General features: G+C 72.6%; 2 protein-coding genes across 6 annotated transcripts in view; one reads left to right on the forward strand and one right to left on the reverse strand.

Moving 5' to 3' along the window:
- Window positions 1-15,986, reverse strand: part of LOC123357142 (chloride channel protein ClC-Kb-like) — a 44,984-nt gene that overhangs the window by 8,417 nt on the left and 20,581 nt on the right. For 2 of the 5 annotated variants that reach the window (XM_045000453.1, XM_045000456.1), the window contains exons 1-8: window positions 7,489-8,424; window positions 4,738-4,866; window positions 4,380-4,508; window positions 3,802-3,941; window positions 3,222-3,299; window positions 3,023-3,101; window positions 958-1,083; window positions 371-455 (exon numbers count right to left, since the gene is read on the reverse strand). In XM_045000453.1, coding sequence (XP_044856388.1) covers window positions 371-455; window positions 958-1,083; window positions 3,023-3,101; window positions 3,222-3,299; window positions 3,802-3,941; window positions 4,380-4,508; window positions 4,738-4,866; window positions 7,489-8,056 — 1,334 coding nt within the window. In that variant the 5' untranslated portion in view covers window positions 8,057-8,424. Of the gene's footprint in view, window positions 1-370; window positions 456-957; window positions 1,084-3,022; window positions 3,102-3,221; window positions 3,300-3,801; window positions 4,062-4,379; window positions 4,509-4,737; window positions 4,867-7,488; window positions 8,425-15,986 lie in introns of those variants that run through there. The other 3 variants (XM_045000455.1, XM_045000454.1, XM_045000457.1) reach the window with 3 other exon arrangements.
- On the forward strand, window positions 9,445-10,516 carry POP7 (POP7 homolog, ribonuclease P/MRP subunit). Its single transcript, XM_045000445.1, has 2 exons — window positions 9,445-9,535; window positions 10,118-10,516. The coding sequence occupies exons 1-2, from the start codon at window positions 9,445-9,447 to the stop codon at window positions 10,510-10,512; spliced, it is 486 nt and encodes a 161-aa protein (XP_044856380.1). The 3' UTR covers window positions 10,513-10,516.

Consider the following 15,986-nt stretch of genomic DNA (forward strand, 5'->3'; position numbering starts at 1 on the left):
GCCCCCCTGCTCTACCCCAACGGCCCCCACTCCCCTCCCAGAGCCGGGGAGAGAACCCAGGAGTCCTGGCTCCCAGCCCCCCATCTCTGACCCACCAGCCCCCGCTCCCCTCCCAGAGCCGGGGGAGAACCCAGGAGTCCTGGCTCCCAGCCCCCCCTGCTCTAACCCACCAGCCCCCACTCCCCTCCCAGAGCCGGGGAGAGAACCCAGGAGTCCTGGCTCCCAGCCCCCCCCCCCCCCCGCCTATCCCTGCTCCCTGGGCTGGGGCGGAGCCTGGCCGGGCAGGGGCGGAGCCAGCGGCCAGGGGGCGGAGCCTGGCCAGGCGGGGGCGGAGCCAGCGGGCGGGGGATCTCGGGGTCCCCCCACTCACCCCAGCAGGGCGAACGAGAGCAGCTCGGGCAGGTCGAAGGGGAACTCGACGCGCCAGCTGGTGCTGAAGAGAACGGCCACCGTCTCTGGGGGGGCACCGGGGGGGCGGTTAGTCTGGGGGGCCGGGCCCCCCCCCCGTCTTCCTGCCCGGCCCTCAGCCCCCAGAGCCCTGGGATCCGGGCCCCCTGCCCCCGTCCCCCCAGCCCCCCCCCAGCCCCAGAGCTCCCCCACTGCCCCCTCCCCTGCACCCCATATCTCTACCCCCACCCTCTCCACCCAGATCTCCCCCATGTCCCCAGCCCCCCAAACCCTCTCACCCCAGCTCCCCCCTCCCCCATGTCCCCAGCCCCCCATAACCCTCTGACCCCAGCTCTCCCCCTCCCCCATTTCCCCAGCCCCCCCAACCCTCTGACCCCACTCTCCCCCTCCCCCATTTCCCCAGCCCCCCAAAACCCTCTGCCCCCAGCTCCCCCCCCTATTTCCCCGGCCCCCCCAACCCTCTGACCCCACTCTCCCCCTCCCCCATTTCCCCAGCCCCCCAAAACCCTCTGCCCCCAGCTCCCCCCCCCGCCCCCCGGCCCCCCGTACCGCTCTCCCCGTGCAGCAGCGGCAGCAGGCGGAAGGTGAGGGCGGCGCAGGTGGCCGAGAAGAAGCCGCGCCAATAATCCCGCAGCGCGAAGTGGGTCCCGGTCGCCTCCACGGAGAACAGCACCCCTGGGGGGCGGGGGGGGTCAGCCGGGAACCGGGCCCCCCCCTGGCCCCTGCCCACAGCCCTCCCCGAGCGTCCAGCTTGGGCCCCCCCGGCCCCCCTCTCCTGAGCCCCCCACGTGCTCCCCGCTGACCTCCCCATGCCCCCGGGTCCCCCTGCACCCCCAGACCTGCCCCTGGGTCCCCCTGCACCCCCAGACCTGTCCCTGGGTCCCCTGCACCCCCAGACTGTGCCCGGGTCCCCCTGCACCCCCAGACTGCGCCACGTGCCCCCAGGTCCCCCTGCACCCCCAGACCTGCCCCCGGGTCCCCCTGCACCCCCAGACCTGCCCCCATGCCCCCGGGTCGCCCCCTGCACCCCCAGCCTGTGCCTGGGTCCCCGGGTCCCCCTGCACCCCCAGACTGTGCCCGGGTCCCCCTGCACCCCCAGACCTGCCCCCGGGTTCCCCGTGCACCCCCAGACCTGCCCCCATGCCCCTGGTTCCCCCCTGCACCCCCAGACCTGCCCCCGGGTCCCCCCTGCACCCCCAGACTGCGCCCGGGTCCCCCCTGCACCCCCAGACCTGCCCCCGGGTCCCCCTGCACCCCCAGACTGCGCCCGGGTCCCCCCTGCACCCCCAGACCTGCCCCCGGTCCCCCTTCTCCCCCACACGTGGCCCCGGGTCCCCCTGCACCCCCAGACTGCGCCCGGTCCCCCGTGCACCCCCAGACCTGCCCCCGGTCCCCCTGCACTCCTAGACCTACCCCCATGCCCCCAGGTCACCCCCTGCACCCCCAGACTGTGCCTGGGTCCCCACTGCACCCCCAGACTGTGCCTGGGTCCCCCCTGCACCCCCAGACCTGCCCCCGGGTCTCCCTGCACCCCCAGACCTGCCCCCATGCCCCTGGGTCCCCCCTGCACCCCCCCACCTGCCCCCGGGTCCCCCGGCACCCCCAGACCTGCCCCCGGTCGACCTGCACCCCCCTACTGTGCCACGTGCCCCCAGGTGCCCCTGCACCCCCAGACCTGCCCCCGGGTCGCCCCCTGCACCCCCAGACTGCGCCACGAGCCCCCAGGTCCCCCTGCACCCCAAGACCTGCCCCCGGGTCCCCCTGCACCCCCAGACCTGCCCCCATGCCCCTGGGTCCCCCCTGCACCCCCAGACCTGCCCCCAGGTCCCCCTGCACCCCCAGACATGGCCCCATGCCCCCGGGTCGCCCCCTGCACCCCCAGACCTGCCCCCGGTCCCCCTGCACCCCCAGACCTGTCCCCGGGTCCCCGGGTCCCCCTGCACCCCCAGACTGTGCCTGGGTCCCCCCTGCACCCCCAGACCTGCCCCCATGCCCCTGAGTCCCCCCTGCACCCCCAGACCTGCCCCCGGGTCCCCCTGCACCCCCAGACCTGCCCCTGGTCCCCCTGCACCCCCAGACTGCGCCACGTGCCCCCAGGTCCCCCTGCACCCCCAGACCTACCCCCGGGTCCCCCTGCACCCCCAGACCTGCCCCCGGGTCACCCTGCACCCCCAGACCTGCCCCTGGGTCCCCCCTGCACCCCCAGACCTGCCCCCATGCCCCGGGGCGCCCCCTGCACCCCCCGTCCTGCCCCCGGGTCCCCCTGCACCCCCAGACCTGCCCCTGGGTCCCCCTGCACCCCCAGACCTGCGCCTGGGTCCCCCTGCACCCCCAGACTGCGCCACGTGCCCCTGGGTCCCCCCTGCACCCCCAGACCTGCCCCCAGGTCCCCCTGCACCCCTAGACCTGCCCCCGGGCCCCCCCAATCCCCGTCTCCTCCCAGTCATCTCCGGGGAGAACGGCAGCCCGGGCGGCGTGGGGGGCACTGGGGGGTCAGCTGGGAACCAGCCCCCCCAACCCCCTTTCCCCCCCAGTGCCCCCCCGACCTGTCTCCCTCCCACCCCCCCTTCTCTGCCCCTCCCCCCAGCCCCGCGAGCGCTTTGGGGTCACTCACCCCCCACGGGGGCCACGAAGCAGCAGGCCACCCCCACGGCTGCCCCGGCCACCAACATCTCGTACTTGCGGGCCGAGTTCTGGGGGGCAGAGACGGGGGGTGAGAGGTGGGGGGGTTGGGGCAGTTTGGGGGCCGGGGAGAGGCCGGGGGAGGGGTGGGGGAAGGGGGAAGGGGGAGGCGGGGATACCCCCGGACTCACCTCCTTGGTCCCGGCGACTCGAACCATCACGCGGCCCAGCTGGGTGGCCAGGATCGTGGCCATGTGAACGAAGGGGCCCTGGGGAGAGAGACGGGGTCACCGCGGCCCCCCCGATCCCCCCGGTCCCCAGCTCCCCGATCCCCCCAACACACCCAGCCCCCACCTCCCCGATCCCCCCGTCCCCAGCCCCCCGATCCCCCCAACACACCCAGATCCCCCCGATCCCCCCAACACACCCAGCCCCCACCTCCCAGATCCCCCCGATCCCCCCAACACACCCAGCCCCCACCTCCCAGATCCCCCCGTCCCCAGCCCCCCCGATCCCCCCAACACACCCAGCCCCCCAACACCCCCAGCCACCACCTCCCATATCGCCACCGTCCCCATCCCCCCGTTCCCCCAACTCACCCCGATCCCCCCAACACACCCAGCCCCCACCTCCCAGATCCCCCCCGTCCCCAGCCCCCCGATCCCCCCAACACACCCAGATCCCCGACCCCTAAAGCCCCCACCCCCAGAGACCCCAGCCCCCCAAACTCCTCCAGCCCCTGCCCCCCCGGGCCCCCCCCCCCCCACTCACCACTTTGCCCAGGAAGATGGTGCTGCCGGCCCCCAGGGTGCAGATCACCCCGACCAGCTTGGCCAGGCCGGTTCGCAGGGTGAAGAATTCGCTCAGCACGACCCCCCGGAGCGTCACCTTCAGCTCGGGGATCCCGGAGCCTGGGGGGGGACGTGTCAGAGCCCCCCATGGCCCGGGGATCGGGGACCCCGTGTTCACCCCCCAACACACGGTCCCAGGGACCCCACGTTCCCAGCCCCCCATGGCCCAGGGATTGGGGACCCCACGTTCACACCCCCCCACGGCCCCAGGATCAGGGACCCCATGTTCCCAGCCCCCGATGGCCCTGGGGATCGGGGACCCCGTGTTCCCAGCCCCCCACGGCCCTGGGGATCGGGGACCCCGTGTTCCCAGCCCTCCACGGCCCTGGGGATCGGGGACCCGGCGTTCACACCCCCCACGGCCCCAGGGATGGGGGACCCGGCGTTCACACACCCCCCCCTCAGCCCCAGGGATCAGGGACCCCCCGATCGCAGCCCCCCAAAGCCCCCTCCCCCGGGATCCCGGGGCTGGGGCGGGGTAGGGGGGCCGGGGCCGACCTGCTGCCTGCGGCGAGATGTATTTGGCGACTCCGGCGGAGACCATCATGAGCCCCGCGTGGTAGAGGACCCAGGAGAAATACTGCAGGGCCCGGTAGCCCTCCAGGGCGTCGTAGACCCACAGGTTGGCTGGGGGGCGAGAGGGGGGGGTCAGGGCCGGGATCCCGCCCCCTGCGCCCCCCCGGGACGGGCTCCGCATGGGGGGCTCTATGGAGGACTGGGGATCTGGGGCGGGGGGGCGACTGGGGAGGGTCAAACGGGGGGGGTTCAGCGTCTCAGAGGGGCCCCCCAATCCTGCCAGCGACTCCCACGGCTCTGGGACCCCGGGGGGGGGCTGGGGATCGGGGGTGGGGGGCACCTCGCTGGAACTTGGAGATGACGACGTCGAGGCCGAAGCTGATGGTCGCCATGGAGATGCCCAGGAGGAAAAGGAAGATCCAGTCCTCGCCCAGCTTCAGGATCTGGGAGCGGACGGACAGACCCAGCGCTGCAAGAGAGACGGACGGAGGGTGCCCCTCAATCCCGACCCGCAGCCCCCCCGAGCTCCGCCGGTGCCCCTCACTCCCGACCCGCAGCCCCCCCCGAGCTCTGCCGGTGCCCCTCACTCCCGACCCGCAGCCCCCCCCGAGCTCCGCCGGTGCCCCTCACTCCTGACCTGCAGCCCCCCCAGCTCTGCTGGTGCCCCTCACTCCCGACCTGCAGCCCCCCCGAGCTTCGCCGGTGCCCCTCACTCCCGACCCGCAGCCCCCCCGAGCTCCGCCGGTGCCCCTCACTCCTGACCTGCAGCCCCCCCAGCTCTGCTGGGTCCCCTCACACCCGAGCTGCAGCCCCTGCCAGCCCAGCCCTGCTCCCCCCCAGCTCTGCGGGTGCCCCTCACTCCCTACCCGCAGCCCCCCCCGTTCTGCCTGTGCCCCTCACTCCCGACCTGCTGACCCCCCCCGAGCTCCGCCGCTGCCCCTCACTCCTGACCTGCAGCCCCCCCAGCTCTGCTGGTGCCCCTCACTCCCGACCTGCAGCCCCCCCGAGCTCCGCCGGTGCCCCTCACTCCCGACCCGCAGCCCCCGAGCTCTGCCGGTGCCCCTCACTCCCGACCCGCAGCCCCAGAGCTCCGCCGGTGCCCCTCACTCCCGACCCGCAGCCCCCCAGCTCTGCCGGTGCCCCTCACTCCCGACCCGCAGCCCCTGAGCTCCGCCGGTGCCCCTCACTCCCGACCCGCAGCCCCCCAGCTCTGCCGGTGCCCCTCACTCCTGACCTGCAGCCCCCCCAGCTCTGCTGGTGCCCCTCACTCCCGACCTGCAGCCCCTGCCAGCCCAGCCCTGCCCCCCCCCCAGCTCTGCCGGTGCCCCTCACTCCCGACCCGCAGCCCCCCCGAGCTCCGCCGGTGCCCCTCACTCCTGACCTGCAGCCCCCCCAGCTCTGCTGGTGCCCCTCACTCCCGACCTGCAGCCCCTGCCAGCCCAGCCCTGCCCCCCCCCAGCTCTGCCGGTGCCCCTCACTCCCGACCCGCAGCCCCCCCAGCTCTGCCGGTGCCCCTCACTCCCGACCGGCAGCCCCCCCGAGCTTCGCCGGTGCCCCTCACTCCCGACCCGCAGCCCCTGCTAGCCCAGCCCTGCCCTCCTGCCCCCCCGCCGGTGCCCCTCACTCCTGACTCGCAGCCCCTGCCAGCCCAGCCCTGCCCTCCCGCCCCCCCCCCCCGCCGGTGCCCCTCACTCCTGACCTGCAGCCCCCCCACCCCCGCCGGTGCCCCTCACTCCCGACCCGCAGCCCACTTGCTGCAGGATCCCCTCCCTGTCCCTGTTCCCACCCCCCCACCCCCATGTCCAGGTGCGGAAAATCCTTGAGGCAGCTGCTGCCCTTGACCCCGGGGCCGATCTGTGTTTGTGATAAGAGGACCCAGGGGGGGCGGGTGTGAAGGGAACCCAAACCCCGACCGGCCTCAGCCTGAATCCCAGGCCCGGCGGGCGTCTGTGTGAGCCTGTCCCTGAACACGCAGCCCTGTTTATACCCCAAACACAGACTGTAACAATGTGATTCCCTCCCGGCCCCAGCCCTGCCGGTGCCCCTCACTCCCGACCCGCAGCCCCTGCCAGCCCAGCCCTGCCGGTGCCCCTCACTCCCGACCCGCAGCCCCTGCCCCCCCAGCTCTGCCGGTGCCCCTCACTCCCGACCCGCAGCCCCTGCCAGCCCAGCCCTGCCGGTGCCCCTCACTCCCGACCCGCAGCCCCTGCCCCCCCAGCTCTGCCGGTGCCCCTCACTCCCGACCCGCAGCCCCTGCCAGCCCAGCCCTGCCGGTGCCCCTCACTCCCGACCCGCAGCCCCTGCCAGCCCAGCCCTGCCGGTGCCCCTCACTCCCGACCCGCAGCCCCTGCCAGCCCAGCCCTGCCGGTGCCCCTCACTCCCGACCCGCAGCCCCTGCCAGCCCAGCCCTGCCGGTGCCCCTCACTCCCGACCCGCAGCCCCTGCCAGCCCAGCCCTGCCGGTGCCCCTCACTCCCGACCCGCAGCCCCTGCCCCCCCCAGCCCTGCCGGTGCCCCTCACTCCCGACCCACAGCCCGTGCCAGCCCAGCCCTGCCGGTGCCCCTCACTCCCGACCCGCAGCCCCAGCCGGCCCAGCCCTGCCGGTGCCCCTCACTCCCAACCCGCAGCCCCTGCCAGCCCAGCCCTGCCGGTGCCCCTCACTCCCGACCCACAGCCCCTGCCAGCTCTGCCGGTGCCCCGCACTCCCGACCCGCAGCCCCCGCTAGCCCAGCTCTGCCGGTGCCCCTCACTCCCGACCCGCAGCCCCTGCTAGCCCAGCTCTGCCGGTGCCCCTCACTCCCGACCCGCAGCCCCTGCCAGCTCTGCCGGTGCCCCTCACTCCCAACCCGCAGCCCCTGCCCGCCCAGCCCTGTGTGTGCCCCTCACTCCCGACCCGCAGCCCCTGCTAGCCCAGCTCTGCCGGTGCCCCTCACTCCCGACCCGCAGCCTCTACCAGCTCTGCCGGTGCCCCTCACTCCCAACCCGCAGCCCCTGCCAGCCCAGCCCTGTGTGTGCCCCTCACTCCCGACCCGCAGCCCCTGCCCCCCCAGCCCTGCGTGTGCCCCTCACTCCCGACCCGCAGCCCCCTTACGTTTCAGCGCCTGTATCACTCTTTGCACAGCCTTGCGCCCCCTCGGCCGCTGGTCCCTGCCGAACAGCTTCTGGTAGGTCTCCCCGAGCAGCTCACTGTCCAGGTGCTGCCCCTGGGACCCCGGACCCCCAGCCCCCTTCTTGGGCTCCCCCTTCCTTGAGCTGCACAGCCCCATGGCCCTGCCTGGCTCCACTGGCTGCCCCCACCCCCTCTCCCCGGGGTTTATAGCCCCATCAGCCCTGCCCCACCCTGGGGGGAGCGGAACCAGCTGCCTGGAGCCAGGGACACCGGTCTGGGCCGGGCGAAGACAGGTGGGGGCAGGGGCCGGCAGAAAGAGAGAGTGTGGGGAGATTAGAGGGTGGGTGTGGGGAGAGACAGGTAGAGAGAGGGGGGGTGCAGGGGGAGAGAGAGAGGCAGGGCTGGGGGTGGGTGGGGATGGATAGATAGAGGGGGTGCATGGGGACAGATAGACAGAAGGGGTGGACGGGGACAGACAGATCCCGGGGTGGGGGCGGCGATGGGTGGCAGACACCCCGTGTCTAGGGACGTGCAGTGTCCCTGGAGCCATGAGGGTCCCAGGGTGAGGTAAGATCTTTTCCTGGACCAAGGTCTGTTGGCCTGGGGGACAGACGGACAGACAGAGGCAGATTCTCTGCCAAGGCCAGCGGCTCCGCTCTGGCCCCAGGGCCGGGCACCGGCCGGCTCTGCTCCGAGTTAGGGGCTGGTGCCTGGGCTTTGCAAAGCTTCAGGGCGTCCCCCTCCCCAGTCCCACCCTGCTGTTGTGACCACAAACCCAGGGGAAGGGCCCCCAGCTGTCTGGAGCCTGTGGGAGACACCTCTCCCCGGGGCAACAGATACCAGAGGGGGCTGGGAGCCAGGACTCCTGGGTTCTCTCCCTGGCTCTGGGAGGGGAGTGGGGGCTGGTGGGTTAGAGCAGGGGGGGCTGGGAGCCAGGACTCCTGGGTTCTCTCCCCGGCTCTGGGAGGGGAGTGGGGGCTGGTGGGTCAGAGCAGGGGGGGCTGGGAGCCAGGACTCCTGGGTTCTCTCCCCGGCTCTGGGAGGGGAGTGGGGGCTGGTGGGTCAGAGCAGGGGGGGCCGGGAGCCAGGACTCCTGGGTTCTCTCCCCGGCTCTGGGAGGGGAGTGGGGCTGGTGAGTCAGAGCAGGGGGGGCTGGGAGCCAGGACTCCTGGGTTCTCCCCCCGGGCTCTGGGTTATGGATTAACGGGGGGGGGGGGGAGGCGAAGGGCTGGGCTGAGTCCAAGGCGACCTTTGACTCCCGGCAGCAAAGGCCTCCTCAACAGGTGGAAAAATAAACTGGGCATGAAACTTCCAGGTGGCTTTGTCCTCAGGGGAGGTGGGGGGGGGGGCCGTTGGAAACTGGAAAGTGTCGTTCCCCCCCCCCCCCCCTTTATAGGATGGAAGGAATGTCAAGGCCCCTCCTCAGCCCTGGAATTGGGCGGGGGGGGGGGACAGACTCTGCCTGGGGCTGGGGGCTGGAACAGTCCAGGGCGGGACCCGTGGGGCGGGGGCTTCGCTCCCTCACTGACCTTTCCCCCGCCTCCCCCACGCCCCATTTCCCCCTCCCCCAGCCCCCCAGCGGCCCATCTCCCCTCAACCTGCTGGGCCCCGAACCCCTGGGGCTCCCCCTCCCGGTAGCCCCCCCATTTCCCCAGGCTTCTCCCCCCCAACCGCCCGTTCTCCTGTAACCCCCCAGGGCCCCATCTCTCCCCTTAGCTCCCCCCGGGGCCCCCCCTCGTGCCTAACCCTCCCGTGGGGCTCCCTCCCCATCACCCAGCCACGCGCGCTCCGGGCGGGGTTGTATGAACGTTCCGTGCGCGCTCCGGGCGGGGTTGTATGAACGTTCTGTGCGCGCTCCCGGCGGGGTTGTATGAACGTTCCACGCGCGCTCCGGGCGGGGTTGTATGAACGTTCCACGCGCGCTCCCGGCGGGGTTGTATGAACGTTCTGTGCGCGCTCCGGGCGGGCGTGGGGGCGGGGGCGGAAGCGGAAGCGGCGGCGGCTCGGCCTGCGCTGCGGACACGGGGAGGTGAGCGCGGGGCCGGGGGGTGATTGGCCCGCGGAGGGAAGTTGGGGGCTGGCGGGGGGTTCGGGAGGGGGGGGCTGGTGGGCTGGGGATGTTCTGGGGGGGCTGGAGGACGGGGCGCTGGAGGGGGATTTGGGGGGGGCTGGTGGGCTGGGGAAGTCCAGGGGGGCTGGGGATGTTCTGGGGGGGCTGGAGGAGGGGGATTTGGGGGGGGCTGGTGATCTGGGGGCTGGAGGGGGGGCTGGTGGGCTGGGGATGTCCAGGGGGGCTGGGGATGTTCTGGGGGGGCTGGAGGAGGGGGATTTGGGGGGGGCTGGTGATCTGGGGGCTGGAGGGGGGGCTGGTGGGCTGGGGATGTTCAGGGGGGGCTGGAGGAGGGGGCGCTGGAGGGGGATTTGGGGGGGCTGGTGGGCTGGGGATGTTCTGGGGGGGATCCGGAGGGGGAGGCCGCGGACGTCTGGAGCAGGGCAGAGGTGGGGGTTGCTGAGAGGGGGGGCGGCTCCGGCGCCCAGGAGGCTGGATTCGGGGGAACGTGGGGGGCCGGCGGCCCAGGACTCCCCCCTCTCTCCTCCCCCCCCCCCTGAGCCCGGGGGGCGCCGGCCCCCCCCGCGGCGGAGCTGGCCCTGCGGCGCCGCCTGCCCCCCCGCCTGCCCCGGCGCCCGGGCGACGTCTACGTCAACATGCAGACGGATTTCAAGGCCCAGCTGAGCCGGTGCCAGAAGCTGCTCGGCCCCGGGGGCGGCTGCGCCGAGATCTGCATCCACGGGCTGGGCCTGGCCATCAACCGGGCCATCAACATCGCCCTGCAGCTCCAGGCGGGCGGCGCCGGCGCCCTGCGCCTGGCCGCCAACACCTCCACCGTGCCGCTGGCCGACGGGCTGGAGCCCCAGGGCGACGAGGACGGGCGCCCGCCCCTGGCCCGCGCCCGCAACAACTCCGCCATCCACATCCGGGTGTGCCGGGCCGCGCCCCCGCCCTGAGCGAGGGGCCCCCCGGCACGGAGCCGGGGCACGGAGCCCCCTGTCCCGGCACGGAGAGAGTCCCCGGAGCTTGGCCCCCGGCACGGAGCCTGGCCCCGGACACCCCTGCTCCAGCACGGAGAGAGTCCCCGGAGCTTGGCCCCCCGGCACGGAGCCTGGCCCCGGACACCCCTGTCCCGGCACGGAGAGAGTCCCCGGAGCCTGGCCCCCTGGCACGGAGCCTGGCCCCCCGGCACGGAGCCTGGCCCCGTACACCCCTGCTCCAGCACGGAGAGAGTCCCCGGAGCCTGGCCCCCGGCACGGAGCCTGGCGCCGGAACCCCCTGTCCCGGCACGGAGCCTGGCGCCGGAACCCCCTGTCCCGGCACGGAGAGAGTCCCCGGAGCCTGGCCCCCCGGCACGGAGCCTGGCCCCGGAACCCCCTGTCCCGGCACAGAGGGAGTCCCCGGAGCCTGGCTCTGGAGCTCGACCCCCAGCACGGAGCCTGCTCCCGGAAACATGTGCTCCAGCACGGAGCTGGTCCCTGGAGCTTGAACCCCCTGGGCATGAAGCCGGTCCCCGGAGCCCAGCCCCCTGGCAAAGAGTCTGGCCCCGGAAACCCCTGTCCTGGCACAGAGCCAGTTCCCAGAGCCTGGCTCTGGAGCTCGACCCCCAGCACGGAGCCTGCTCCCGGAAACATGTGCCCCAGCACGGAGCCGGTCCCTGGAGCGTGAACCCCCCGGCACGGAGCCAGTCCCCAGAGCTTGACCCCGGGCCTGGAGCCGGCTCCTGGACACCCCTGCTCCAGCCCCCCGGGACAGAGCCCTGGCACGGAGATGCCCCCGGAGCCGACCCCCAGATCCCCTCCACTGGCACAGAGCCGCCCCCAAGCACACCTGTCTGGCTGTGTTTATGTGGGGGGGACATTTGACCTTTACCCCTTTCTGGACCACCCCCCACCCATCCGCTCCTCTCCTGCCCCCACCCAACCAAGACTGGACGCCGGAGCCTGATGGGAGGCAGCTGGGGGGGGTGGGATTCTGATTTTGGGGTGATGGGGGGGCTGGGGAAAGGCCTCCCCCCCCTCCTGCCAGGACCTGGCTCATGGCCTGCACCTGTTGGATTGAACAATAAAAGCAACCAGTGGTTCGGTCAGCACTGGACTTCCCCATGGGGCCCCGTGTGACATCACTTGGGGGGCGCTGGCTGGGGAATGGGGCAGGGGCCTGTCCCCTCTGGGGGGCACCGGCTCCCCCCCGGCCCCAGGGCGGGGACTGGCTGGCTCAGGGGGGCGGGGAATGGGGCAGGGGCCTGTCCCCTCTGGGGGGCGCCGGCTCCCCCCCGGCCCCAGGGCAGGGACTGGCTGGCTCAGGGGGGCGGGGAATGGGGCAGGGGCCTGTCCCCTCTGGGGGGCGCCGGCTCCCCCCCGGCCCCAGGGCAGGGACTGGCTGGCTCCGGGGGGTGGGGAATGGGGCAGGGGTTTGTCCCTGTGATGGAATAGGGACTGTCTGTGTGGCTGGTAGGTGAGAGCAGGGACTGTCTGTGTGCTTGGTAGGCAGAGACAGGTCTGCAGCTGTAACATGAGCCTGGCCTGGGGGAGGGGAGGTCTCACCTCTGGCTGTAGCTAGACAAAGGGAGGGGGGAAGTGGAATCAGTTTTTGGTTTTGGGAGCTGGGTGGTGGGTTTCAGGGGATCCTAAGCTGGGATCCAAGCACCCTGAACCCCCCAGAAAGGCCAGATTGAGGGGTCCTGGCTCTGAACCCAAGCTGGGCTGTATCCTGTGTTCCTGTTGTTCAATAAACCTTCTGTTTTACTCGCTGGCTGAGAGTCACTGTGAGCCCAGAGAGAGGGGTGCAGGGCCGGACTCCCCCACACTCCGTGACAGTCCCCTCTAGGAATTCCTGGGGGGCCAGGCTGGGCCCTTCCTAACCATGTGAAACCAGCTGCTAAACGCACCCCCCGGGGTGTCCTGAGAGCAGTTCACTATAACCAGCCGCCCCGCCCCAGAGGTGGGCCCATCTCAGCAGCGGGCGAGGGGTCCCTGCATAAACCCCCAAGACTGGGGTAATGAGCTAGAAATTCCCAGAGTAACAATCCAGATACAGTGACAGATCTGAGCCTAGAACCCAGGCTCCCAGCACCCCCCGCTCTGACCCACCAGCCCCCACTCCCCTCCCAGAGCCGGGGAGAGAACCCAGGAGTCCTGGCTCCCAGCCCCCCTGCTCTGACCCACCAGCCCCCACTCCCCTCCCAGAGCCGGGGAGAGAACCCAGGAGTCCTGCCTCCCAGCCCCCCTGCTCTGACCCACCAGCCCCCACTGCCCTCCCAGAGCCAGGAGAGAACCCAGGAGTCCTGGCTCCCAGCCCCACCCGCTCTAACCCACCAGCCCCCACTCCCCTCCCAGAGCCGGGGAGAGAACCCAGGAGTCCTGGCTCCCAGCCCCCCCCTGCTCTGACCCACCGGCCCCCACTCCCCTCCCAGAGCCGGGGAGAGAACCCAGGAGTCCTGGCTCCCAGCCCCCGCTGCTCTAACCCACCAGCCCCCACTCCCCTCCCAGAGCCGGGGAGAGAACCCAGGCGTCCTGGCTCCCGCTCCCCGGGCGCTGGCTGCGCGTGTCAGTCACACCTGGCGCAGGCCGGAGGGAGGCCCTGGCAGAGCCGGGATCGGGAGCCCCGGGGGGGGGGGGGGCAGGCAGGGCCGGCTCTCGCCCCCGCTGCCCTTTGCCCCGCTGCCCCCCGGTTGATGAGTGACCGGCTCTGGCGCCGGGGCCCGGCTCTGTTTGCCGAAGGCTCCGGGGTCGATGGACCTGGCAGCCCCCGCGGCCTCGGTCCCTGCAGCCCGGCACGTATCCCCCACTGTTATCCTTGGCCCAGGCCCAGCGCGGGCCAGCGGCCGGCAGCCGCGGGGGGGTCCTGCCACTGCCTCCCCCGGCCGCGGCCCCTGCCCCACCCACGAGACCTGCTGCGGGGAGCTCAGCCCAGCCAGGACGCCTGGGTTCTCTCCCCGGCGCTGAGAGGGGAGTGGGGGCTGGTGGGTCAGAGCAGGGGGGCTGGCAGCCAGGACTCCTGGGTTCTCTCCCTGGCTCTGGGAGGGGACTGGGGGCTGGTGGGTTGGAGCAGGGGGGGCTGGGAGCCAGGATGCCTGGGTTCTCTCCCCAGCTCTGGGAGGGGAGTGGGGGCTGGTGGTTAGAGCAGGGGGGCTGGGAGCCAGGACTCCTGGGTTCTCTCCCGGCTCGGGGAGCAGTGTCCGGGGGTACTACACCATCCAAGCTGCGGTGGTGGGTCCCTGCCTCCCCAAACGCTCAGTGCAAGCCCCACGTGGGGCTGTAGGGAGGTGGATGGGGGGGTTTCTAGGGGTCGCTCTCCCCATCTGAGCCGTTCCGACCTGATCGGTTCTATTCCACCTCTTGAAATATCCCGGCTTGAATGTCCCATCCTGTCCTAAGCTGTTATGCTCTGTGCCCACCACCCTCCGCCCCAGAGCTGGGCGCATCTCAGCGCCGGGCGAGGGGTCCCTGGGTAACCGGCCGCCCCGCCCCAGAGGTGGCTGCATCTCAGTGCCGGGCGAGGGGTTCGTGGGTAACCAGCCGCCCCGCCCCACAGGTGGGCGCATCTCAGCGCCGGGCGAGGGGTCCCTGGGTAACCGGCCGCCCCGCCCCAGAGGTGGGCGCGTCTCAGCGCCAGGCGAGGGGTCCCTGGGTCACCGGCCGCCCCGCCCCAGAGGTGGCTGCATCTCAGCGCCGGGCGAGGGGTCCCTGGGTAACCGGCCGCCCCGCCCCAGAGGTGGCTGCATCTCAGCGCCGTGCGAGGGGTCCCTGGGTAACCGGCCGCCCCGCCCCAGAGGTGGCTGCATCTCAGCGCCGGGCCAGGGGTCCCTGGGTAACCGGCCGCCCCGCCCCAGAGGTGGCCGCGTCTCAGCGCCGGGCGAGGGGTCCCTGGGTCACCGGCCGCCCCGCCCCAGAGGTGGCTGCATCTCAGCGCCGGGCCAGGGGTCCCTGGGTAACCGGCCGCCCCGCCCCAGAGGTGGCCGCGTCTCAGCGCCGGGCGAGGGCTCACGCGCCCGGCCGGTGTGACAGACGCCTGGAGCCGCTGGACAGCGTCAGAGTCTCGCAGACAATCAGGTCCCCATTGTTAGCGGCTTCCTCCCGCCTGGGGATGATGGAAAATGAAGCGCTTGTTCCCTGTGGCTTCTCCAGGCAGCCCGACGCCTCCGCAGCCCGAACCCCGGGTCGGAGACGCTCCCCAGGGCGGGGACGGACGCACATCGGCCCTGCGGGGACCCCCAGCCCCGGCGTACGTGTAGCCGTCCAGGTCATCTGAACCAGGGCCTGAGAGGGAACCCAGGAGTCCTGGCTCCCAGCCCCCCCCCTTCTCTAACCACCAGCCCCCACTCCCCTCTCAGAGCCAGGAAGAGAACCCAGGAGTCCTGGCTCCCAGCCCCCCTGCTCTGACCTGCCAGCCCCAACTCCCCTCCCAGAGCCAGGCAGAGAACCCAGGAGTCCTGGCTCCCAGCACCCCCTGCTCTAACCACCAGCCCCCACTCCCCTCCCAGAGCCGGGGAGAGAACCCAGGAGTCCTGGCTCCCAGCCCCCCTGCTCTAACCACCAGCCCCCACTCCCCTCCCAGAGCCGGGGAGAGAACCCAGGAGTCCTGGCTCCCAGCCCCCCCTGCTCTAACCACCAGCCCCCACTCCCCTCCCAGAGCCGGGGTGAGAACCCAGGAGTCCGATGATTTTAAGATAGATATTCCATTCCCCACCCTGCCGGTGCCCCTCACTCCCGACCTGCAGCCCCTGCCAGCCCGGCCCTGCCGGTGCCCCTCACTCCCGATCCGCAGCCCCTGCCCCCCCAGCCCTGCCGGTGCCCCTCACTCCCGACCCGCAGCCCCCCAGCCCGGCCCGGGCGGAAGTGCTCAGGAGCCAGACAGGTGTTTGTTCCAGAGGCTTCTCGGCAGCCCGTCGGGGTCGTGTTTTCACAGGGCCCAAGAGCTGGGAACAAAGTGCCCACGTCAGGGGAGATGGCAGGGAGCCCGCTGGGCGTGTGCCGAGCTCGGCCCTGCCACACCCTGCATGGCACTGAGCCCCCCCCTGCCCCCACCCCGGCCGGGGAGAGAACCCAGGAGTCTGGGCTCCCAGCCCCCCCTGCTCCAACCCACCAGCCCCCACTCCCCTCCCAGAGCCAGGGAGAGAACCCAGGAGTCCTGGCTCCCAGCCCCCCCCTGCTCTACTCCACCAGCCCCCACTCCCCTCCCAGAGCCAGGGAGAGAACCCAGGAGTCCGGGCTCCCAGCCCCCTGGGCAGGGAGTGGGGGCTGGTGGTTAGAGAAGCGGGGCTGGGAGCCAGGACTCCTGGGTTCTCTCCCCAGCTCTGGGAGGGGAGTGGGGGCTGGTGGGTTAGAGCAGGAGGGCTGGGAGCCAGGACTCCTGGGTTCTCTCCCTGGCTTTGGGAGGGGAGTGGGGGCTGGTGGGTTAGAGCAGGGGGGCTGGGAGCCAGGACTCC

Source organism: Mauremys mutica, unplaced genomic scaffold, assembly GCF_020497125.1.
Source record: "Mauremys mutica isolate MM-2020 ecotype Southern unplaced genomic scaffold, ASM2049712v1 000330F_np12_obj, whole genome shotgun sequence".
NCBI lineage: Eukaryota > Metazoa > Chordata > Testudines > Geoemydidae > Mauremys > Mauremys mutica.

Coding starts and splice junctions, on each gene's coding strand:
- POP7 (XM_045000445.1), top strand. CDS start 9,445: ATGAACGTTCTGTGCGCGCTCCGGGCGGGCGTGGGGGCGGGGGCGGAA. Junction 9,536..10,117: donor TGCGCTGCGGACACGGGGAG/GTGAGCGCGGGG, acceptor CCCCCCCCTGAG/CCCGGGGGGCGCCGGCCCCC.